This window comes from Lucilia sericata, unplaced genomic scaffold (assembly GCF_015586225.1).
Source record: "Lucilia sericata isolate MDLA Ls3-8-SP2 unplaced genomic scaffold, ASM1558622v1 Contig001443F_arrow, whole genome shotgun sequence".
Classification (NCBI taxonomy): Eukaryota; Metazoa; Arthropoda; class Insecta; order Diptera; family Calliphoridae; genus Lucilia; species Lucilia sericata.
Window position 1 is genome coordinate 32,104 of NW_023995375.1, and position 25,103 is coordinate 57,206.

At 32.2% G+C, this 25,103-nt stretch overlaps 6 protein-coding genes across 8 annotated transcripts; 3 read left to right on the top strand and 3 right to left on the bottom strand.

The window, feature by feature from the left end:
• Window positions 1-1,133: 1,133 nt before the first annotated feature.
• LOC119611405 (COP9 signalosome complex subunit 6) lies at window positions 1,134-2,518 on the top strand. The gene is made up of 2 exons (XM_037966971.1): window positions 1,134-1,693; window positions 1,773-2,518. Exons 1-2 carry the CDS (start codon window positions 1,316-1,318, stop codon window positions 2,415-2,417), a joined length of 1,023 nt encoding a protein of 340 aa, XP_037822899.1. The 5' UTR covers window positions 1,134-1,315; the 3' UTR covers window positions 2,418-2,518.
• A 660-nt stretch (window positions 2,519-3,178) lies between these two features.
• LOC119611404 (diphthine methyl ester synthase) lies at window positions 3,179-4,944 on the bottom strand. Its single transcript, XM_037966970.1, has 2 exons — window positions 4,531-4,944; window positions 3,179-4,468 (listed from the first exon to the last, which is right to left on the bottom strand). Exons 1-2 carry the CDS (start codon window positions 4,663-4,665, stop codon window positions 3,761-3,763), a joined length of 843 nt encoding a protein of 280 aa, XP_037822898.1. The 5' UTR covers window positions 4,666-4,944; the 3' UTR covers window positions 3,179-3,760.
• A 2,562-nt stretch (window positions 4,945-7,506) lies between these two features.
• LOC119611407 (host cell factor-like) lies at window positions 7,507-12,318 on the top strand. Its single transcript, XM_037966973.1, has one exon. The coding sequence runs from the start codon at window positions 8,470-8,472 to the stop codon at window positions 12,178-12,180; it is 3,711 nt and encodes a 1,236-aa protein (XP_037822901.1). The 5' UTR covers window positions 7,507-8,469; the 3' UTR covers window positions 12,181-12,318.
• A 1,931-nt stretch (window positions 12,319-14,249) lies between these two features.
• LOC119611410 lies at window positions 14,250-17,036 on the top strand. The gene is made up of 3 exons (XM_037966977.1): window positions 14,250-14,933; window positions 15,472-15,684; window positions 16,586-17,036. The coding sequence occupies exons 1-3, from the start codon at window positions 14,410-14,412 to the stop codon at window positions 17,010-17,012; spliced, it is 1,164 nt and encodes a 387-aa protein (XP_037822905.1). The 5' UTR covers window positions 14,250-14,409; the 3' UTR covers window positions 17,013-17,036.
• LOC119611408 (bromodomain-containing protein 8) lies at window positions 16,387-20,318 on the bottom strand. 3 transcript variants are annotated; one of them, XM_037966976.1, is made up of 4 exons: window positions 19,808-20,318; window positions 19,555-19,744; window positions 18,154-19,500; window positions 16,389-18,085 (listed from the first exon to the last, which is right to left on the bottom strand). In XM_037966976.1, exons 1-4 carry the CDS (start codon window positions 20,192-20,194, stop codon window positions 17,124-17,126), a joined length of 2,886 nt encoding a protein of 961 aa, XP_037822904.1. In that variant the 5' UTR covers window positions 20,195-20,318; the 3' UTR covers window positions 16,389-17,123. The 3 variants fall into 3 exon arrangements, with proteins under 3 accessions (XP_037822903.1, XP_037822904.1, XP_037822902.1); XM_037966975.1 differs by having other exon boundaries at window positions 16,387-18,082; window positions 18,154-19,744; XM_037966974.1 differs by having other exon boundaries at window positions 16,391-18,085; window positions 18,154-19,744.
• Window positions 20,319-21,436: 1,118 nt separating this feature from the next.
• On the bottom strand, window positions 21,437-23,848 carry LOC119611406 (homeobox protein Hox-B4). Its single transcript, XM_037966972.1, has 4 exons — window positions 23,700-23,848; window positions 21,953-22,365; window positions 21,566-21,762; window positions 21,437-21,508 (listed from the first exon to the last, which is right to left on the bottom strand). Exons 1-4 carry the CDS (start codon window positions 23,846-23,848, stop codon window positions 21,443-21,445), a joined length of 825 nt encoding a protein of 274 aa, XP_037822900.1. The 3' UTR covers window positions 21,437-21,442.
• Window positions 23,849-25,103: the final 1,255 nt, after the last annotated feature.

Genomic DNA, 25,103 nt, shown 5'->3' on the forward strand with positions numbered 1-25,103 from the left:
TTATTTGGCTTATAGAAATTCTGTTTAAGTTGTTACACCTTCAGTTTTGTATAAGTCTTTTAATATTGAAGAATATTTAATTTTCTTTGTAAATATTAATTTTAAAACGTATAATTATTATACACAAAATAACACAAATTAAAGAAACTAACTTAAAACACTAATTGTTTTAGTATTTAAGGCGTGAAAAATAAAAACAAAAATTACAAATACGTACTTTACATAAATGTATAATGTATAAAATAAAAAAAAATACACAAAAAAAAAAAACTAAAAAAATAATATAAAATTGGTTTTATTCTTTTAATTTTTTTTTATTTCTCACAAATACAACTCGTATTTTAGAAGCTGCTCACCAAATGCTCCCGATTATTTCAATTCGTCTTTCAGACGTAAATTAGTAATATCATTCTTAAACATAAAGCACTCCCGACTATTTCAGTTACGCTTAAACAACTTCTACATCACAAAAAGAACTTTATGATGATAAAGTAAAAAAGTTGGTAAATTTGGAAGTAAAATTCTATTTTTAATTGTATAAGGGTGTGGCTGTGGGCTGAAAATTTGTCTGCTGTAAAAATCTTTATTTTCAATCTTTTATATTAACCCCAAATTTTCTTAAATATTCCTAGAACTTTAAAAGTTATAAGCAAAAATGTAAATGGGGTATTCAACCATTTGCTTTCTTATCTATTCTTCTGATCACCTAATACTTCGTGGAAAAAATACGATAATTTTTTTTTAAATTTTAGTTTATATGGTTTGCTGTTATGTATTTCAATCAATAGCTCAATAATAACATGTAAAAAGGTTAAATTAATGCAAATGATTTTTTCAGTGTATTTTTAATATTGCCATATGATTCTCTATTATTTGTAATGTTACCATCCTATTTCTTTTGATGATGTTACCAGATCAATACATGTATGTCATTGCAAAAATATATGAAACAAGCAGCTCCTGTGCAAAAAATCATTATTATAGGCTTTTTCGCTAAAATTTTCAAAATTTATAAATTTTTTAAGGAGATAATGCAAAAAAAATATTTTTTCAAAATACCTTATAGTAAATATTTTCTTTATAAATTTTAAAATATTTTGTTACAGTTTTCTTTACGAAAAATACAAATTTTTTCTTGAGTTTGGTGCTTTTTGCATTTAAAAAGTTGACAACATCGCTAGGAAGAAATAGCAAAAACAAAAGCCGAAAGATTTTTGCATTATTAAACATTTTAATCAAATCAATTTGTAATTCAAAAAGAATATAATTTTTTAGTAAAATTGTCGATAACAAGTAAAAAATAACTAAATTTCTAATGGAGCAAATGGATGTAGATTTGGATATGAAGGCTGGATCATCTAGTGAACTTAATACCGGTGGTGATGGTTCTACAAAACCTAAAGTGAGTGTAGGTACCGGAATTATAGGAGCAAATGTAATGGCTGATGCCAGTACAGTGCCATCGGTAACAATTTCTCTACATCCATTAGTAATCATGAATATATCGGAACATTGGACACGTATACGTGCTCAAGCGGGTGAGACATGCCAGGTGTATGGAGCTTTGATTGGCAAACAAAAGGGACGTAATATAGAAGTGATGAATTCATTCGAATTAAAAACGGATATAGTGGGCGACGATGTATTTATCAATCGGGATTATTATATGACCAAAGAACATCAGTATAAGCAGGTAACTTGCAGAAAAACCTCAGCTTATGGATTTAATTTTTTTTAGCGAAAGTAAACTATTTTGTTTTTTGTATTTGAAGGTATTCAGTGAATTGGACTTTATTGGCTGGTATACCACCGGCGAGTCACCCACTGAAAAAGACTTGGCTATACACAAACAAATAGCAGAAATCAACGAATGCCCTATCATGTTACAATTGAATCCTTTGTCACGCAGTGTTGATCAACTTCCTTTGAAGCTTTACGAATCTGTTATTGATATAGTACGCAGTGAAGCCACTATGCTTTTTGTACCCCTCACCTATACTCTGGCAACAGAGGAAGCTGAACGCATTGGAGTTGATCATGTTGCCCGCATGTCGACTAATGATACCGGTGAAAAATCCTATGTTGCAGAACATTTGGTGGCCCAGGAGAGCGCCATTAAAATGTTGAATACACGCATTAAAATTGTCTTGAAATATATTAAAGATGTGGAAGCTGGTAAATTGGCTGCCAATCAAGAAATTTTACGAGAAATTTATGCATTAAGTCATCGGTTGCCCGTGATGCAAGGTGGAGCTTTTCAGGAAGAGTTCTATACACAGTGTAATGATGTTGGTTTAATAAGTTACTTGGGTTCGATGACAAAAGGTTGCAACGATATGAATCATTTTGTTAATAAGTTTAATGTGCTTTATGATCGACAAGGTTCGGGCAGGCGTATGAGAGGACTCTATTTTTAGACTACTTATTAAAAAAAAATATAAATATAAAAATGGTAAACAATATAATATGTATACAAATGCAAACATTTGCAAAATAAATTCTTTTTAAAAGATGTAAAGATGGAGAATTATTTTAATATTATTGGTTATTTTTTAAGAATCTAAAGAAATAAAAACCAATTTCTAAATAATATGTAGTTCTTTTAGAAATATCTTTAAAATTAGTTAGACAAGTCAACAAAATTAAGCTTATTGTGTGCTTTTTAAATAACAATAGCTAACTCTTATGTATTTCCACCCGCTGAGTTCAAAAATGGTTTTGAAAATTTCTCGTTTCCGAGATATTACTATAGTTATCGAGAAATTTGTTAGTATTTTTAATATAATTTTTAAGAACTGACATAAATCCAGAGTTTTTTAACAACACGGTAATCTACGCGAAATTATTCTTTTAAATTGTATAATCATGCTGACAGTTATTGCAGGATAACTTGCAAGGAAGTTGAAAATTGTACTTTTTTGTTTTATCCATTTGATAACATTGAACTCGGCAGGCTAGGAATCAATAATTTTCATTTAAAAGGCATTCCCAGTGTTGTGTAGTGTTATCTTTGTTACAAACATATTCGGAACACACTTCAGTTTTTCTAATTTTCAGCAGCTTAATATATTGAGTATAAAAATTGATTGTTTTGGTTAATGTTGATTATACTTACAAATAATAGTAAGTGGAATATTATCACAGCAGCATTAGAAAATAATTAACTTCATTAACTTAATTTTCTTTTCAGGATCTCACATCAAATATTATTTTTAATAAAGATTTTCGTTTTTCATTTTTTTTCTTAAGATTCAATCACATTTCTTTCTTAGCTTTTTAACAATTATTCAAATGAAGTACATGAATGTAAAAATATATAAGATTATTATTACTTTTTGTTAAATGATCCACATGTTACTAATAAAACCATTAAATTCATAACACTTCCAACTACTTTTGAATGCTACTTTTGCTATTGGAAAAAGTCGAGAAACGATCTAATCAAATGTGTTATTAACTTTATAATTGCCAAATATTTAAAGGTATCTTTTTGGAAATACGTAAACTAAATTCATTCATATTTTGCACTACAAATGCGTATAGTAAAAATACAGAAAAATAAAATTATATTAGTTTTGTAGATAGAGATAACTACCCTACTTTTAAAGCTTAAAAACCTACAGATGTAAACCTTTTATAAAGGAGTACGGGTGTTGGAATATATTATATGTAGTGTTTAAGGGTTTCTAGAAAAGAACAGAAATAACTATAATTTTCTTTACGTATACAACAATCGAAATCATTCATGTCCATTTGAAATCTAATGATTGTAGTCTTCTAATTTTAAATTAGCAAATTGTTGTAGAAATTCAACTTCTAATGGATGCATTTCTTTGGCAGGTATAACAATCGAATGCAGCGGTCCTCCCAAATCTGTGGAGGCCATATCACGCAACGTACTTACTACGATGCGTTGATTGTCATGACCCACGCGGGCCAAGCCCACGCACAAAGATTGTTCATTTAGAATGGTATTGCGTTCCAAAGCATCTTTCTTCTCAACTATTACGAGAAGTTGTTGGGCTGCCTCGGCTACGGTCATGAAACGTGGAGGCATAAACTCCTTTCGCCCCCGCATCAATGATTCCAGTGTGGGCTCCTTAACCTTGATGTCCAGCAGACATAGGGTGTGCATATTGTGCAGTCGATTAAGTTTGATTTTGTCGTAAAAGCTATCGGGTTTCCAAGTCTCATCCCAATATGGGATAGATACTGTTTCACCGAATTTGTACAATTGAAGGCCACAACAGCCGATGGCATTCATTATGGAGGCATTGTGTATAACTTTATAGGGGATTTTCTTTTCTTTGGCTCTTAAAATAAAATCAGTATGTGTAGTGGCTCCAAATGGGTCGCCCACCACTAGTAAAGCAACATCCTCTTCACCGGAACCAGCCAAAATTTCATCAGCACCTTGTTCAACAAGGTCACGATCTGCCAATAGTATAGGACGTCCATAGAATGCTTCCTATTCATAAGAAAATTATTTTAGTTTTAATTAAATATTATGGAAATAGTCGTCACACTTACCAATTCCTCTTTAGGACAGCCCAATATGGAGGTATACATTTCTAAATATACTCTTGTGCATTGTTTTACAATTTCAAGGCCTTTTACTGTAATGTCCTTGGGATCTCCCAAACCCAAACCAATTAAATAAAACATGATTGTGAGTTTGTGTTTGTCTCTGCTTGTGCGTGCGCCTTTGTATGTGCGTTTATTTTTATTTTTGCAAAACTTTAAATAAAACCTATACTCTTTCGAATGTACACCTATTCCCTTATTGGAAATCTTCTAAATCCTTATTTTTGTATTGAGAATTTTTGCAATTTTACACTACTTGCGAAATTAATCCTGATTTCCTGCGACGACTAAAAAGCTTTGGGACAGACACGTGCTGTTTGCTTGTTGCTTTTTTTTTTCTTGTAAAAATGTTGTCTATGCCGTCAAAATATTTAGTGTCTGCCACCGCCGTTAATGTTTGTAGGCGCAGTACTCTGCATGCCCGATTTTATGTTTACATTTTTTACTGCAAATTCGTCTGAGGCTCAGCAATTTGCTGTTTTTTATATAAACTTAGCAGCGAACTTAATAAAGAAGGCAGGGTATCTCAGATCAAAAGTTCATTTTGAAAATGACGCCAAATCACTTTATACGTAAAAAAAAACTTTTACGGAAGGTATGCTATTCAGAAAATGTGATTATAAACAATAAAGAAAAGCAAGCTAGAGTGCTATATTCGGTCATATGGAATATTACATACCCTTCACCTATAAGCTAGTTTTTTTAAGAAAACGAATGTTTATAGAAAGATAAATTGTATATAAATTTATAGTTTATTATAGAAATTTATTTTTTTATAAAATGTTTAAGTTTTAATTTGGTTTCATCCTGATATTATTAAGTATTGAGTTATTTACGATAAGGTGATTTTCAAAAAAAGGCGTTATATGGGAGCTGTGACCAATTATAGGACGATACGAAAAAAATCAAAATGATTTACAAGAGATGTTCGAGTCGAATTTTATTCCGATATCATTATTAATTCATGAGTTATATACGATTAAGTGATTTTTAGAAGTACATACATATACATTTTATGGGACATATGACAATATTTTCATAGGTTTCGGAATTTTGTTCATATCTCCGTCGTTAATGGACCGATTTTGCTGATTTTAAATAGGAAGGTGTGTCTTATAGAATTATTGAAGATTTGAATATCGCGGGAATCTGATGGCTTCAGAAAATGAAAATTGCTTCCAATAAAGTACATACATATGTACTTTATAGGATCAGAAAATACTATTTCAAACCATTTGTATAATTTCGAAAGTTTTTATTTCATTTGAATAATTAAGTGAAAATTAATACATTATGAATAATATTTAAGCAAATTTAATATGTATTTAGATTTGCAAATTGTTCTAAAATATTGCCAAATTTTTCAAAATTTGAGTTACCCTGTTATTAATATTTGAGTTTATAAGAACTTAAACGTAATAATAACTACTACGTTTTTAAGCGTATCATTTTATTGCCACCATAGTTTCATGGACGCATGTCTGATAAGTGTCAAGAAGAAGAAATACTTGGAATGTTTTGACATCTAAACATCTAGCTACATACATATATTTATACAAGTCACAATAAGAATACTTCATTCACAATTAATGTAGTGTATTGTGACATAGGAAATGTTTATATAGATATGTATGTAAATATATGTATACACATACTTCAAATGAACATACATATACATATGTATTTATAAACAAATATAACATTATCTTTAATATAAAACTATCCAAGTATAGTTCATTTTAAAGTATATATATTGTACTTCATATGACAGGGAAAATATTGTAAAATGTTGTTGTGTTGTTTTTCTCACTAACGCCATCTAGTGTTGGTAAAATACTGCAATAATGTTTATATCAACTTTACAGAAATAATAAAAAATTAGACAATGTTTCTCCAATGAATAAATTTGGAATCTATAAATTAAATTAATAATATAATGTTTTTGTTTCGATTTTATGTCAAAATTTATTAAAAATCAAAATTCCAAACAAATTGTGTAACAGGTTATTGTGAATCAATTATGAATTCATGTGTATACGTCAACAATTCGTTGTCGTTGTTGTTGTTGCTGCTTCTCTCGGCTGTCAGATGATATGCGTTATACATATCGTTTGTTCAATTTTCGACATGCGCCATACATAAAATCGATTTCATTTACGTAGTGAAAATATCAGTATACAACAATCAAATACGTAATCGAAGTTTTTGTAGTAAGTGAGTTAGTTCTGCAGTTAGTTGAGCAAGACGTAAACACTACACTGGGTAAATCAAATATAATTATATATTATAAAATGTCCAGAGATGATTTTTATAAAGCTTCTGAGGAAAATATTTCATATATGTATTTGCAATAAGTAAATATAAATTAAAATGTGAGAAAACTAGAATGTGTATTCGCATTTTCACTATAGCCAAAGGGATATTAATGTATAATTCGCGTTTTTCATTGCTTTCCCACTCTTGAATCTGATCTCATACATGACTTTTTTCATATTTGACAAAAATGAGGTGACCCCAAGAATACATATTTAGCCAATGCTTGATACATCCCAAAAAAGGAAGTCCCTGTGTCTGGTCTAAGCTCAGATATAAAGGATAAATAATTATAAGCCATACAAAATAACCACCATACAAACTGGTTTCTTTTATATATTTTTTTTTTTCATTCAGTTGAAAAATACAGTTTAAATTTTTATAAAACCCCAAAACAAGAAAATATCATAAGAAACATAAACAAGCAAAATTTAAAAAAATATAATTTTATTTCATTATAAAAAGAACTATAATTACCCTGTTCTTAAAATAACTTCTTTGAAACACTCTGTATACGGAATGCAATTACGTATTTACATCTTAAGCATATATTTCCATTTTAAGTATTTACGTATGAAATGATGGAGACGCCTTGCTGTATGATACATGCTGTGTCATTCGTGGCCTTGCCACTCATATGTATATAGAGTATTCCTTATAAGAAAAGTTGACGGATGGTAGCATCAATAATAAAGCAAAGACCGAGAGCGACGCGAAATACATAATTAAAAAAACAGAAAGAAGAAGCAGAAAGGAAGAATAATTAAACTTCAAAGTCAGTGGAAATTCAAACGCCGTCTTTTTAAATTTGATATATATATTGTTGACAGTGTATAACCGGTAGTTTGCAAAAGAAAAAATTGTAAAATAAACTGTTTATAAAATTAAAAGTTGAAACGAAAATCAATGAACAATCAATTTAAAAATGAACAATTAAGTGTGTACTTAAAAATATAATAATTGAAAGATAAAACAATTTATATAAAAAAGAAATTTAAAAAACTGCTTATATTTCTGTAATACAAATAAAAACAAGTTGTGTTTTTGTGGTCAATTGAATAATATAAAAGACATTTGTGTTTTTTTCGCAAAAAAAACTTCAAAAATTAATATTGAATAGGATTAACGTCGTCAAATATAAAAATATCTACTAGCGGCTTGAAAATACTTTTGACGTCGTCTTTGCATTAACAACTGTGTAGTTTTGTATATTTTCCAGTTTGCATAAAACAAATGAAATTAATTTAAAAAAAGAAAAGTAAAAGGAACATAAATTCAATAACTAGTGAAAAATTAAATTATATATATAATTATTTTCCATATAACAAACTTTTTAATATCCCTTCTATATAAAATAGATGTGAAATATAAGAAATACAAAAAGTGGAAGTTTTTTTATACAAATGCTGCCTTTCCGCGTTAATAAATTTGCGTAGCCAGGCAGAGAAGAAGAGGAGAATCGACGCACATACATACATAATTACTTATAGGAACACATACACACATTCATATGTGTAGATAGAAATTTTTGTAACAAAATAAAAAACGAGAAAATACAACAACAATATCAAAATGGGTATAAACACGGATAATTCTAATAACAGTGATGGCAACGCGCTAAAAGATAATGAAGTGACACCAACTACAACAAATCAACTAATGCAGTCGGGAGGACAATCTAAACAGGCATCGATTCCAGATCCACTTCCAGTTACTCCAACACATCATAACCAAGGGGATGTAACAGAAATGCAGTTAACCAGCTTATCTACGGAAGACGCGCTTGAAATGGATACGGCAAACTCCGATAAGTGGCAGCAGAAATTTCGTTGGAGAAGAGTTTTTAATACAACCGGTCCTCAACCCCGGCCACGTCACGGTCATCGAGCCATAAATATAAAGGAATTGATGGTTGTATTTGGCGGTGGCAATGAAGGCATCGTTGATGAATTACATGTTTACAATACCATAACAAATCAATGGTTTGTGCCAGCCATGAAAGGTGATGTACCGCCCGGATGCGCCGCTTATGGTTTTGTTTGTGAAGGCACCCGAATGTTTATATTTGGTGGTATGATTGAATATGGCAAATATTCCAATGAACTTTACGAGCTGCAAGCTACAAAATGGGAATGGCGCAAAATGCAACCAGAGGCCCCAGATAATGATGCTCCGCCCTGTCCTAGGTTGGGACATAGCTTTACGTTGGTGGGCGAACGTATATTGTTATTTGGCGGCTTGGCTAATGAATCCGATGATCCCAAGAACAATATACCCAAGTATCTTAATGATTTGTTTATTCTGGAGACCAGAGGTGCCCACAGTCACAATGGCAAGTGGATAGTACCCAAAACTTACGGTGAAAGTCCACCTCCTCGAGAGTCTCATACAGGTGTAAGTTTTACTTGTAAAACCACGGGCAAATTGTATCTTTTAATATACGGGGGTATGAGTGGCTGTCGTTTAGGCGATTTGTGGTTGTTGGACATTGACACCATGACTTGGTCGAAGCCTTGTACCAGAGGTAGAGCTCCATTGCCACGATCCTTGCACAGCGCTACTATGGTTAACAATAAAATGTATGTTTTCGGTGGTTGGGTGCCTTTGGTTGTAAACGATTCAAAAGCCACGACGGAGAGAGAGTGGAAATGTACCAATACGTTGGCCGTTTTAAATTTAGACACAATGACCTGGGAAAATGTTACCATGGACACAGTTGAGGAGAATGTGCCACGCTCAAGAGCCGGCCACTGTGCTATTGGCATTCACAGTCGCTTATATGTTTGGTCTGGCCGTGATGGCTATCGAAAAGCCTGGAATAATCAAGTGTGCTGCAAAGATTTATGGTATTTGGAAGTGGATCGGCCTTTATACGCCGTGAAAGTGGCTTTAGTAAGGGCTTCTACGCATGCTTTGGAAATTTGTTGGCCAGCCACGACTTTTGCATCGGCCTATGAACTACAAATACAAAAAATAGAACCTCCCACGGGTATAGTAAAAGTAAACCCATCTCCTGGGCCCGTAGCTCCTCTTAGTGCTACTCCACAAATTATGCCTAATGGTAATCAAACTGGTGCTGGTTTAAATGCTGCCAGCAATACGGGAGGTGCAGCTACCAAATTTCATCGTATACAAACTCCGACTTCAGTACCCATTGTACCGGCTGCGGCTGCTACAGCTGGAGTTACACCCATAACCACTACGGCTCCAATTGATCAAACATCGGTAGCAGCTGCTCCGGTACGAGCCACCAATAGCAATCAAACAGTGGTTGCAAATAAATTGCAATCACCCGTTTTAGCCCAACAGACATCCGTCAACGCGACTGTACAACCTGTAAGTACTGGAATTTATATAGCACAACCCCAACCACAAACAATGGTAACGGCTTCGGCAGGAGTTGCCACCACAACACATGCTATTACCTCTGTTGCGGGAGGCAATTTGAATCAAACTCCTGCCCAATCAACAGTGGTAAATAGTGGATCTAATATCACCACTATATTGCAAAAATTCCGGCCAACATCTGTAGTTTCAAGGCCCGCCACCACCATAACCAGCACTGTCAGTTCGATGGTTTCTCCTATAACATCCCAACAAATGGTTATTACTTCAGGAACCTCAGCCAATGCCGGTACAGGGTTGCGTGTAGTTAACACCGTCTCACAACCTACAATGGTGGCTACAAGCTCGGCCAACAGTACAGTGCGTTTGGTTTCGGCCACTGGATCACCCGCTTTGCGTTTAAGTACAGCTCCAACGGCCGCCAATACCACAGCTGTTCTGAAAACTACTGCCGGAACTCCTGGTCAGGTTACAACTGTCAGTCAGATTACCGGAAATCAAACCATACAGCAAACATCATCTACCAGTGGAGGCACAACATCGACCACCATCGGAGGCAAACAATACATCATACAAAAACCGTTAACTCTAGGTTCCAATGTACAATTTCAATTGGTTAAGACCAGCAGTGGCGGCGTAGCTGTTCAAACATTTCCTAAAATTAATATTAACATGGCTAAAGGCACAACGACAGGAGCAGCTGGTGGCCAGACAGTAGGCCAAGCAGGTACTGGAGTCACTAACAAGCAGACTCAGTTTATAGTAAGCGGAAATGCTACGGGTCAGCAAAAACAAATTGTTCCCGGCAACCTTGTGAAGTTAGTCTCGCCGCATACTCTTAGTGGCGGAAAGGTGATTATGAAGAACTCCAACATTTTGCAAGTAGGAAAAATGACATCGAATGTCTCGGGCAAACCGGCTTTTGTTATTACCAACAAACAAGGACAACAGCTGACCAATCAACAGATCATTATAGTCACCACGGGCGCTGGTATACGTACCATACCATCGGCGGGAGTTGTGACTAATGCCTCATCTTCCAATATTGTGTCGATAGTGGGTTCTACATCAACTACGGTCTCTAGCACCACACGGAATGTAGTAAACACCCAATCTGGTATGAAAATGCTGCGCAATGTACCGACAAGTGCCGTAAGACCCATTACTATCACCTCGTCAGCGGGCAATAACAATGCAACACAACAGCAATTGACAACACATCAGACACAGCAATTTGCGAATGTTAGTGCAGCCAGCGGAGGAATGCATCAGAAAACTATAACACTGGGCGGCAAAGCCGTGACGGTGCAAATGTCCTCCAATCCAGCCACCATAACAGCTGTACCGAAAACCGTTACCATAGTCGCTTCCAATAGTGGCCAATCACAAACACAAAATCAAATTATTACCACGGGCGGCACAAGTGGCGGTACTACTGGAAAACTCGTTATGGTACCCACCAATTCGGCAGCAGCGGCTGGCAAAAAGGGTTTTGTTAATATATTCAATGCCAGCAATACATTGCAACGTACTATAACGCTGTCATCTAAAGGTACTGTTGTTCAACAGCCCAGTCAGCAGACTATCACAACTGCAGCTACCATTGGCGGTAGTGGTTCAGGCGATAATGCCAATGATGCCATTGCTATAGCTCTGGGCGACCAGGCCTGCAACGAAGGTGACGCCATGGATGATATAATAGAACAATTGGACGGTGCCTGTGAAATTCCCTACGAAGGAATCACAGAAGACATGGAACAAAACGACAACCAAGCTAGTTTACATTGCTTTGATTATCAGAATAATTTGGATTTAAGAAACAATTTGCCAGATCCTTTCAAAAGTAATCACTCCGAAATATCTGAAGAACGAAAAGCGGCAGTAGCAACAGCTTCATCACCAACAACAATAGATAGTTACGTAGGCGCATCGATATGAAGATTTTTTTAAACTTATAATTATTATTAATATTATACATATTATTATGTTTATTAAGCTAGAATAACAATAAGTTCATTGGATGAAATTGTTGGTTAAATGAATTCAGATCATTTTCTCTGTCTCCCTCTCGATAAATGCAAACCAGTTTTTTTATTTACAATAGACTCACACTAACACACACATACGTATGCTGTATGAAATCATTCATATAAATACTTTGTTTTTCTTATTCATTAATTCATTAATTTTACTGTATGCTTTATTCCTTTTTCGTACTATTTAATGTTTCTTTTACATTTTATGAATTAGATGTAATTAAAATTAAAAAAAAAACATTTTTTGACTTTGAAAATAATAAAGGAATAAAAAAAAAAAATGTACACACAATATCTTACTTTTAATATACATCATATGTATTCATAATAGAAACACGATAATGTATAACTTTCGGGGTAGAAAACTTTTATTTTGGGAATGCTGAATCCGAACATATTGGACAAGAATTTTTTACTACTTTATCAAAATGTTAGCCGGAAAACTAATCATTCATATTCTGCATTTCGATTACGTTACGCAATGGTCGCAAAAAGGTGTTCCAACAGAAGAAAAAGCAATTCCAGCTTTACGATCGTAGCTAATTTTTTGTAAGCTGTTAATTTATTGACGAAGTTTCGAATAGAAATACAGAATATCAATGGTACCAAACAGACAAAAATCCGATTCGAATTGAAAATCTTTAGAAGAAATATATAATAATTAATTCACTAAGTTTGTTATTGTCAAGTATATTTACTTTCATTCAGTCGTTTAAATTACGCAATCAAGTAAATCCATTAAATAGTTGTCATATAAAATGAAAAATCCAGTATTTTCCGTCAAATATATACAAAAACAAATAGATAAAACTAAAGCAGATTTAAAAAGGAATGTATTCTTTTTAGAATCTACTTTAAAATCCAAAGAAATAAACATTTAGCTTTATGAAAAGTCAAATTAAAATTTAAAAAAGTAACGGTCTTGAACTCGTTAAAGTTCACTTTATTTACAGGCAATTTATAAAAACCTGCGTTTTTATAATAGTTGTATGTATTACTTTTAACAAGGACACATTAAGCAAATTAAGTTAAAATAAAGTTAACTAAATAATTACCATGGCATAATTAAAAAATTTAAGAAAAATAATAATTTTCATTAAAAAACAAACAAAAACAATAAAACATAATATTGTTTTTAGTCATTTTTTTAATAAATAAAATCATTAAATAGGTTATTTCCGTAAATATATCTTCTCCATTGTTTAATAAAGCCGGTTAAACTTGTTGAAAATATAACGTATTTTTTAGAGTTGTTTCTTTACTATGATTATCATTATTATTATTATTATTTTTATTGTTATTATTGGAGTACATTAAACTATATTTTGTAATACTACTCTACCCGAGGTGGCAATGAAGTATAAACAATTGTTTAAGCACCTTTAATATGAAACAGACAATCAAAACAGCTCCAAGAGCGTCTGTGCCACTGCCATGGTTTTTATTTGACTATAAATGTAAACTACTACCAACGCTACTGCTGCAACTATTTCAACTTCTTTTTTCTTCTATTTTATGGTCTTCTTAATGTGCCAATGGAGTGAGTACTATTGGTGAAGTGTGTTTTTAATACAGTATGAAAAATAGTATTTCATACAGTTTCAAATTTATAAGTTTCGATCTTTTGATATAAGTTTTGAACGGAAATTTAACTAAAACTGAATTGAAACTGCAGTGAAACTAAACTGAAATTGAAATGAACTGAAACTGAAATTAAACTGATCTGAAACTCAGCTGAAAATTAACCGAAACTAAACTGAAACTGAACATAATAATAGTGCCTTTTATTGTTATAACTATACATTTCCATACTGTATCAATTACACTTGTAGTTTTATTTATTTACATGTTCACATTTTTTTTTTTTACAAATACAATTTAACGGTATGGTCGTATCTACATAGATACCACAGATACAACAGCGACTGCTGCTATGATGATGATTTTTTTTCAGTTATTTAGTAATAAAAATATTTTTAAAAAATACAAACAATAACAGTGGCATAATAACCAAATTTGTTTGTATATTATTCAATTTAAACTAATCGGTCGGCTAAGCAAGACGTCAATAACGGTTAAATTTGAATTTAAAATATCTACCCATAAAAAAAAAACAAAGAAATCAAATCAAATGTTTTATAACAACTTAAAAGGATTTTTATTAATGTGCTGCCTAGTAACCGTTATCTATGGCAATAATAGCGTGCAAAGTGAATATTTATATAAAAAAATCATAAAACCCAATACACCCTCGATGATACAAACGATAAAGCAAGATATGCATCAAGCATTTTGTTCGATAACTAATAATACCCGCCTGTTAAAACAAATGTATGATTTTGAAACGGCAAATACGGATATTTCAACGTTACTATTTAAATTACCGAACAGTGAAGAATCACCCGAAACTGAAACGTTAATATTAATGAATCGTCGCGAATTTATAACGCCCACATTTCCGAATCTCACCAGATCATATATGACATTGAGACGTTTGAAAGTGGCTAAATCTCCGTTAGAGGAAAATATGACGGAACTTTTGAAGTTGGAAATGAAAAATATTGTAAAAGATTATGTGTATGATGGCTGGACTGATATGGGTCTGGATGGTTGGAAGGGTGATATAGCAGATTCAAAAATACCCATATATCATAAGTAATTAATTCTTTTGTGTTAATTTTTCTTATTATGGGGTTAAAACCATATTGTGATCTACTTTAATCCACTATTCAAAAAGCTATAGTTTAAATTAGAGTTTTTTATGAAAAAGTGTTCACTAAAAAAATCTACTTTAATATTCAGGCCGACAATATGTATTTAAAAAAAGTCGATATAGAAAATTTTTTGTCTTCTGATACTTCTGACTATTGGCTTCAAAATAAAGATTAAAGCTGTTGTATCTTGTTTCAAGGTTCAAATAGCATGTTCTTCATTAATATTTTTTTGCAAATTTAGGTTAAGATTGGCTTTTCAGAAAAATTAACATATCACGACAACCTGATTCAGATTCAGATCAGTTTTTGTAATATAACAACAACTTAAAATAGGCTTTAATAATAAGGGCTTAAAAAATTAGTTAAACTCTACTTTGAAAAAGTATATATTTAAAATTACTTTTGCAAAATATTTTTCACTCGAAACTGATTATGAACGTGATTTAAATACTTTCAAATTCTCTCACACTTTTCAATAGATATCCTACAACTATAACAAATGATTATCCACATGCCGATATAACTAAAGATTTAAGTAAAGGAGAATCGAATGATTTTTTTCAAGATATCACCACTAATACGTTGAAAATTGAAAAGGCCGAACAATTGAAAATACAAAAAGAAATGGATAAAAATGTATATATAGCCAGAGCTAACGATCCATTTGGTTATTCAACAAAATGGCAAACAAGGTAAGAATTTATGGCATAAAGCTTTTGTTTAAATACTATAATAAAGTGTAGAAGTGTTCACTTACCTTTAAGTGCACGAAACTTTGGAAACTTGTTTGTTATATTTTGCGAGAATTTTTAACCTAATTTAAACCATTATATTGAAAAGTATTTAGAATTCTTAGAAATTGCATATAGTTTAAGGAATTTTGCTTTTTAGGAGTCCATTAAAAATGCATCTATATAAAAATTATATAAAAAAAATTATTTCGTTTAATAATATTATAAGAAACCAAAATATAACTAGAACATAACTTAAATAGAACTAGAAGAGAACTAGTACAGAAGTAGAACGGAACTAGAACAGGACTAGAACAGGACTAGAACTGAACTAGAATATAACTAGAACAGAAGAAATCAGATTTTTGGTAAAATATTTTTTAGTAAAAAATCGGTTTTTATGGAAAAAAGCGAATTTTCTGTAAAAAATAAATTTCTAGTGAAAAATGGGGTTTTTCCGAATACAAAGTAAAAAAAAATAATAAAAATCGTATTTTTAATCAAAAATTGATTTTAAGGAAAAATTAAAATTTCAGAGAAAAATCGTGTTTTGAGTATTTTTTAAAAATACGATTTTTTATTTCACTAAATTTTTTAATATTTCCAATATATTTTTTTACTAAAACACGATTTTCAGTGAAAAATTTAATTTTTAGTGAAATGTGTATAAAATTAAAAAAAAATTTTGAGGTTTTTTATTGAAAATCCGAATTTCAATCACATATTCACACTTTTAAACAAATATTTAATATTTTTAGCAAAAAATAGAAAATTTTATTTTACCAAAACTCACATATCTTTTTAACAAAACTGATAATTTTGCAACATCCTAAATTTAAATTATTCTCAAATTTCATTTTAGAAATGTCTCGAATCAAAACAAATATAAACGTGATGTTTTGCGTCTCTATTCGATGATTAAATGTTCAACCGGATGTGAACCACTAGTGTACAAAGGTTACGGTTGCTATTGCGGTTTCTTGGGTGATGGCATACCAACGGATGGTATTGATCGTTGCTGTAAATTACATGACAAATGCTATGAATACAGTAATTGTATATCATATTTGGAGTATTTTGTGCCGTATGTTTGGAAATGTTATCGTGGTAAACCATTGTGTGCCATAGATCACGGTGAATGGGGTGGACCGCAGTCGTGTGCGGCTCGTTTGTGTCACTGTGACCTGCGGCTTTCGAGATGTTTGCGTCAGTATGCTTGTCCTGGTCGCAGAGCAGTATGTCGTTCGTCCGCTTCGAGAAGGCTGCAGAATTTGTTGTTGACAAAGTAATTTGGTTATTATATGTATATTAAGTTAACTGTTATGTAGTATGTATGAATATATGTTTATTGTTTTTTATTAATTAATTGTTTTATTTTTATATTAATGGTAGCATTTGCTTTACGATAAACGTAAACTTTTCCTAGAGCCACTGCGTCCCTTTGAGGTACCTCCACCAGTGGAGGAAGCTGTTGAACTATTCGATTTTGTATCACGAGTTTCTCGATCCATCTTGTGTCCCGTTTCACAACCATTAGCCATAAATTCTCTTATATTTTGACATTCTTGTTGAAACTGTAGAATAGTTTTAAAAGTGGCCGAAGATGATTTTGTAATCATAAGAGCATTTTGACACATCCATAGAATGTCTCTTTGCAACTCATATATGGAGCGTATATGACCAGATTCTATATTTCGCTTTATTGTTATAAAATCTATAGATCTGAGGCATATTTCATCTAATCTCTGGCTAGAGGACTCATCACTAAGAACTCTTTGTAAAGTGGCGGAATATTTACTGGAATATAAAACATTGTAGATACTAAGTAAAGACTTTTTGGAAGTTCTTAGTTCACGTTCGTCACGATCACTGGATGCCGGTGAATTAGGTATGCTGTCGATGACTGGCGTAGAAGAGTAACGCCTTCGAGAGCGTTGATTTGTTGTGGAGTGATCACTATGTGTAGTGGCATCATCATCAATCATCGGGCTTTCCGAACGATCACGATCGCGTAATTTACGCAGAGCTGTTGGTCGTGGTGTTAGATTGCCACTAGCTGTGTTGATATTTGGTGTTGGCATTTGTTGTAAGGAGGGATTCGGCATTTCATCGTCAGTCTTAGTTTCATGTGGACTTTTACGTTGTCCCCGGCTGCTGCTGTGCTTTTCATCTTTACGTGTCTGTACACTTATATCGGTCGATGAAGAGTTTTCATCAGTATCTGCAATTGATATAGAAGGTGGCGGTTGTATTTTTGGCATCACCAAAGCTTCCGTCGCTTCTTGTTGTGATTCGTTGTTCATGCTATTAGAGGTTTGCTGTTCGTTATTATCCATTTCCTCTGCATAATTTGAAGTATCTACTGTTTTAAGGAAATAAGGATATTGTGAAATTAGTCCATAAATTAGTTTACTTTGTAATTTAACTTACCATTCATTTCATTTTCTTCTTTTGTCTCCATTTTAATTTCTATTTCTTCTTGATGTTGTTCTTCCTTGACCTCTTCTCTCTCCTTTTTTGCAATATTTTCCTGTTTTATCTCTTCCACCATGGGTGCCACAAAAACATCGTCTTTGTGTTCACTTTGGTCTGCCGTTTGTTTTTTGCTATTTGCCTCATTGTCGTTAGGTGAAGGCTCCGCATTGAGTTTTTCGTGGTCATCTAACATTTCCTGTTTAATGGTCACACTATTGTTGGAACTAGTTTCATTTGCGATTTCTACTTGATCTAGTTCGTTTTTTAAAATTGCAGACTCCACCTGATCTTTTAAAAAATGCTCCTCGTTCGATGATTCGTTCATATTCAAACGATCCTTTGAAGATTCCAAAGATGCCACAGCTGCCAGTGGTATGTTATCATTGGAATCATCGCTTGATATTATTTCTATCTTACCGCCTTCCGATTTCATTTCTACAGATTTTTGTGCCGTTAATGACTTTTCGCTAGAATCGCCAGAGCTGGCCTCATTATGTAAAAGTTTTATGTTATCTGTCAGATCAGTAAAATTATCATCTAATTTTTGCTCAAGATCAATATTTTCATCCAGTGGTGTTTCTTCGTCTACACCTTTTAGAAAATCTACTTCTTCGTCTATTACATCGGAAACATCAATGTCTAACTCTTCGATATTGCCAATATTCTTAAAAACTTCCAAAAGCTGTTGTTCTTCATTGGGATCGGTATCATCGATGTCGCCAGTTTGTAGTTCCTCATTTGATTCTATTTTTGTTGCCGTTAAATCCTCTTCAATATCCATGGGAACTGACTCATTATTCGAATCACTCATTGTGGAGTTTTCTACAACTTTTGCATTAGTTGATGCAATCAAATCTGAATTTTTAGCTTCTACTGGGAATGGCGCTCCGGTTTTATTCTTTTCCAGCAACATCGAAAGAGTAGGCGCCGACTGTGAAGGACTTAATAAATTCTGTGTAACTGACGCTGGAGTTGCTATAGTATCTAATGGAGGGCCACTTATGGGTCTAGTTAACAGTTGAACCGCTTCATCATGCGATGGTATTAATGCTGGCTGATTTTGATTTGGTATAGAGCCTCCAGTTAATAGAGTTGTTATAGTGGGTGCAGTATTGCGTACAGAAGGCGATGAAGGTATTAGGCTCGTTGCTGGTGCTCCTGTTGTAGGAGATTTTAAGAGTGATGACAAAAGAGGCGAAGTACCAGTTTGCATTTGGCCTGCACTATTATTGTTGGATGACTGTATAATCGTTTTTCCTGAACCAATGATTTCTTCTACATCCATATCGACGGCTGTAGTATCTGTTGATGATTTTTGTGAGTGTGTTGAAGAAGATGAACTGTGTGTATTAGTACCTGTACGCCAACTTCTTTGTAGTTCTTGCTTTTTCAACTCCCTTTCACGCAATTGATTTTCTAATTTCATTTCTTCTATTCTCTGCATTTCCTGCTCCTTTTCAAGTTCTTTCCACATTTGCAGCAACTGGTCATCACCAATTTGTCCAGCCTGTATGGCTTTAATTTCGGCATACAATTTGGCATATTCCTGGAATGATATTCGAATTATATTTTCCGAAACTATTATTTGGTATATTTTTCAAAAACTTACTTCCTGTTCCCGCCTCAATTCCATCTTTATCTCTTGCATACGCTCCTCTGTCAACCGTCTGAGGATAGCTTCAGTGGGAGATTCTACGGTGGCCGGTGAAGACGATACACTACTCTCCGATGAACGTTTTTTACGCTTTGGCGTCTCAACATCTTCCAATAGATGACCATATTGAACAGCACAGTTTTTTTGTGAAAACCAATCGGACGGTCGGGCTTGCAAAGCATCTTTAGTATTTCCGCAAACAATTTTCAATGTACGACTGACAGACATCCAATTTTGATCACCACTACAGGCGACGGCCGAGGCCAAACATAATTGCTCACGGACTGACCATTTATCCAATGGGATACGATTGATTTGTAAGCGTTCTTGTACACTAGTCATTTATTTAATATAATTTATAGATTTTCAGTACTTTTGATTAGTTTTATTGTTTTCTAACAAAATATTTTCACTTAAAATGCTCTGGCATACAGAGCCCAGCGCCGATAAATATTAACGGCGCTGACTGCTGACATTAATTTCTTCGGAGGCTTAAAATCGACTTAAAATAAAAACGGAAACCGATTGTTTAAAAATCGATATACTTTAAATTGTCTATATAAAATCGGAATTTAATAAAAAAAAACAAAATTCTGCTGCGTCGAATTTAAGTAAAATAATTTTTGATTTTGGACCGTGAGACAACACTTGTTTTCCTCGAATGTGGAATGGAAATAGAAATTTGTGTACTGTATTTTTATGAAAAGTCCCTAAAGTTTATGAATAATATTCTCGAAATCCTTTTAAGTAGTCATTATCACGACTCAACAAAAAACAAGGCTGCCAGATGTTCATCAGTTTGAACATGTTAGTACAATTTATTGTGAATATTTATTTCATTCACAATAGTTTTCTCAGTCAGCAAATCTGTTTATTTTTAAATGTATTATTAGCAGCAAACTTAAATAATGACTTTGGTGAGATTCGTCAACATGGGGATGTAGCTCAGATGGTAGAGCGCTCGCTTAGCATGTGAGAGGTACGGGGATCGATGCCCCGCATCTCCAATTGAACACTTTTTTCATTTTTTGGGAAATTAAAATTTTTTTTTAATGAAAAATGCCCACAACGTTCGAAATATCTAATATTTGATTGAAAATAATATTTTTAATTTTTATTTCGCATTTTTACTAAATTATTATTTTGATCGTATCTATTTATGATTAGTATTAGGCCTTTTTGATTTTTTTTTTTCGATTTATAAAGTTTGTATTCAAAAGTAAAAAATATATATTTTTTCGAAAAATTCAAATTTGTGAACAAATGATTAAGAAAAATCCCCAAAATCATCCATATGTATTTTAGAATATACATGTAGTATGTATGTACAATAGAGCGTTCAAAAAATGGAAGTTGCCTAAGTTACCCGCCGAGAATTATAATGTTTTCATTCTAAGATATAATTTTTTGTCCTGAAGTCAATATTTGGTGAGCCGGATCAAGGAGTAAAAAGATATTTTGAGATTTTATGATTTTTATATATTACGATTTCTTTATAACTAAAATGAAATGTATACAAAGAATATTTATTTAATAAACAATTTGTGCACAAAAATAAAATGAAGATAAACAATTTTTACTACATTAATTTTACAGTTGTTTTTCCATTTTTAATCTTTTCCATTTCATGCGTCTATTTTGAAACCAAACTTTAACCTGTCGAAAAAAAAAGTTAAATAAATTGCGAATCTTGTTTTGCTTTAAATATTTCACCTGTCTTTCTGTTAAATCCAATGCCACTGCGATTTCGTATCTTCTTAAACGGGTTAAATAATTTGCGTGTAAAAATTCATTTTCCAATGCTTTAATTTGCTCCTTCGTAAATGCTGTGCGTTCTTTGCGAGACGATGAGACAGTTGATGTTGAATTTGGAATACTATTTGTCACTGAGCAAGGTGTTTTGGCAGTATCTAAAAATAACATTATACTATTAGAGTTATAGTTGAATATGATTTAGGCCTGTTATCTCAACCTCCGGCTATCAAAGATTTTTAAAGAAACTATGAAGAAATAAATTTCTCGATTTTCAGTTTAAACGTGTTTTGATTTCTCTATGTAAATTTAACCGTTTTCCTCATGAATTAAGAATATTTTACAAACCTTTTTTAATTTCTTTCACCAATTTTATACTGTTGCTGCAGTCTTTTATTTTATTTTCTAATAATTGCTTTTCATCTTCAATATTTTCCTCACACTGATGATACGAATTCCAATTGTAATCGTAATTTGAACAATTGTTATTATAGTTTTGAAAACTTTGATTATACGAATTATTATAATTGTTACGATTATCATCGATCACTAACCGTTCCGTAGACGAACTAACACACATACTATTGATATTAGTTGAATAACTTTGATTAAATTGCTCTATATAATAAGATTGTATAGTATTACGATATGAAGTATCATTTATTGGCGTGATATTATGATTACTGTTAAAAGGATATGATGAGTGTTCCGAATTATCACAAAAGAAAAATTCTTCCAAATTAGTTTGCATGACTTTTGAACTAATTACGTTTAAATTTGAATACAAACTAAACATTGTGTTTTGTGTTCATCTCGTTATGATGTCAACTTAATTTCATTTTACAAATGAGTTTTACAGTTATGTGGGGGCCTCGCTCCGATTGGTTAGAAAGTAAAAGGGAGCAAGTGTTTTGATTGGTTAATGTGATATTTTCATTAAGCATGCATACATACTTATATACCCACATATGGTAAACTGACTATATAAAGAAAAATAACTAAAAGCAGGCTAGAAAAGACAATAAACAAATAAACTGTCATAAATAAGTTGTAATTTTTTAAGAATATGTATGTATTATGAATGCAATAATTGTTTTGACAATTGTGTGGTCGATTTTGGCCTCTTATGAATATGGTTTGTTTATTTTGTGAAATATGATTATTATTACGGAAGTATTTTTAAAATTTATATAAAACACACCAAACGCACGTAAATACTTACACACATACTACATGCAATAATAGTTCTGGTTATTCCTAGTCTTCATTACTCTTAGAGCATAACTATGCCATGTGTGCTTTAATGGTTCTCTTTTAATTACTTACTTCCTATTTGACATGTACTTACTATTTCTATGTTTTTGTACTTGTTTTGCTTTCTCTTGTTTTTTTTAAAGTTTGCCGTTATTTAAAGGAAAAGTTTTAATGCGCCATTTAGTTTAGCTTTTCAATCGTGGTTCCAACGATCAAATAAATCATTTGCCGCATATTAATTATTCATTCATCATTTTACATACATACATGCTAATGTACATATTTACTATGTCTTAATAGTAAAAACAAAGATTTTTCTATTAGACGTTATTTGTTTTATACACATATGGATCATTTTCTTTATTCATTTTAATGTTTTTCTTTTTCTAAAGCAAGTGTAAATATTTTTTTAAGGGGGACTGACTGCATGTCGTGTGTCTTTGTCTTTTGGACCTAATGTGAATGACATGCATACTTTTTACACAGATAAATATTTTTATAAAGTGTTTATTATATTCTCCCGAAATTTTTAAAACATTTTTACTTGTACATAGTTTTATTTAGGGTCTCATTTTACAAAACGAAACTTGGGATATTTTTGAAATTTTGAATTTTTTCAATAAACATTTTTTGAACGTTTTTCGTTTCGTTTTATAAAATGAGACCCTAAGGGTCTCCTAAGGGAGACCCAAACGTTAAAAAAAATTATGGAATTCATACAAATTTATTACGATGTTCAGTGTTTATTACGTTAACGAAAGTTTCGTTTTATAAAATGAGGGGGTAATATTCCCCGTTTGTGAGTTACCTGTAGACCCCGAGTAGGCGGGATTTTGTATACCCAAAATTTTTCTGCTGATTTTTTCTTAAAGGTGAGCGTGTAACAGATTCTACAGTGTATGCATTGGAAGCACTAGGGACCATGGTGCTTATAGAGCCCACACTGCCCGAGCCATTGCGTCTGCGTGGTTTGCCTAAGGAATCAGTCATAGAAATTCCTTTATAACATAAAATTTAAATATGTATTATAAAATTATTTTTTTAAGAAAAATTTAATTTTTTCTTACTATTTTTAGTTATTGGTTCTTTAAAGCTAGCAAATAATTTGTAATAGGCAATACAAGAACCCTTAAATGTAGAGGAAATTTCCGAAAATTATGAGATGAAAGGTTTCATTTTTTAAAACGAAACGACAAACGTTCAAAAAAAATTTGTATGGAAAAAATTCAAATTTTCAAAAATTTCCCAGTATGTATTCTTCATACAATTTTTTACGTTAACGAAAGTTTCGTTTTTTAAAATGACGGGGAAAATTAAGTTTCGTAGGAATATCTATTCTGTCTGGAAACTCAGCATTCTTGTAAATTCCCACGCTGAATGCGAAAATGGACCTAGGTCCATTGTTTCATCAAAATTTCCAAAATTTGTTTACTTTAAACAATTTATGCTGTTATTTCAGGATCTTGAGGCCGAGAGCAACTGAACATTTTTATTTAACGAGTTATAAGCAAAAATTAAAAAATAACAATTTTGATGAATGTTGGAACTAGCACCCACATTACAACAAAATTTATACATTTATTTTTATGTTTGCTTTTTTAATCTCGAAAACTACAGGCCGAATCTGGCTGGAAACTCTTCACGCAGAGTCCGAAAATGGACCTTGGTCCATTTTTTGATCCAAATTTCTGATTTTTTTATTTTGAACAATTTGTACTATTACTTCGGGTTCTTAAGGCCGAGGGAAACTGAAATTTGTCAATTAAGACTTAAATCTATGTTGAACCCGAAAATGGTTTCAGAATTGAGGGTAGGTCCAATAATTCATTAAAATTTCTAAAAAAAATATTTGAGCCAAATATCCCACGAAAGTGGACCTTGGTCCATTGTTTCATCCAAATTTCTTAATTTTTTTTTATTTTGAACAATTTGTACTACTACTTCGGGTTCTTAAGGCCGAGGGAAACTGAAATTTGTCAAGTAAGACTTAAATCTATGTTGAATCCGAAAATGGTTTCAGAATTGAGGGTAGGTCCAATAATTCATTAAAATTTCTAAAAAAATATATTTGAGCCAAATATCCCACAAAATTTAATTTCCCATCATTATTTTTCTTGTTTACGATAAAACCCCAAGGATAAAACAAACTCTGAGTCCAAAAATGGACTCAGAATAAACCTAAGACCTATAATTTAATCAAAATTTTGTTTTTTTTATCTCGTGACGAAAGTTTCTAGAAACTTGA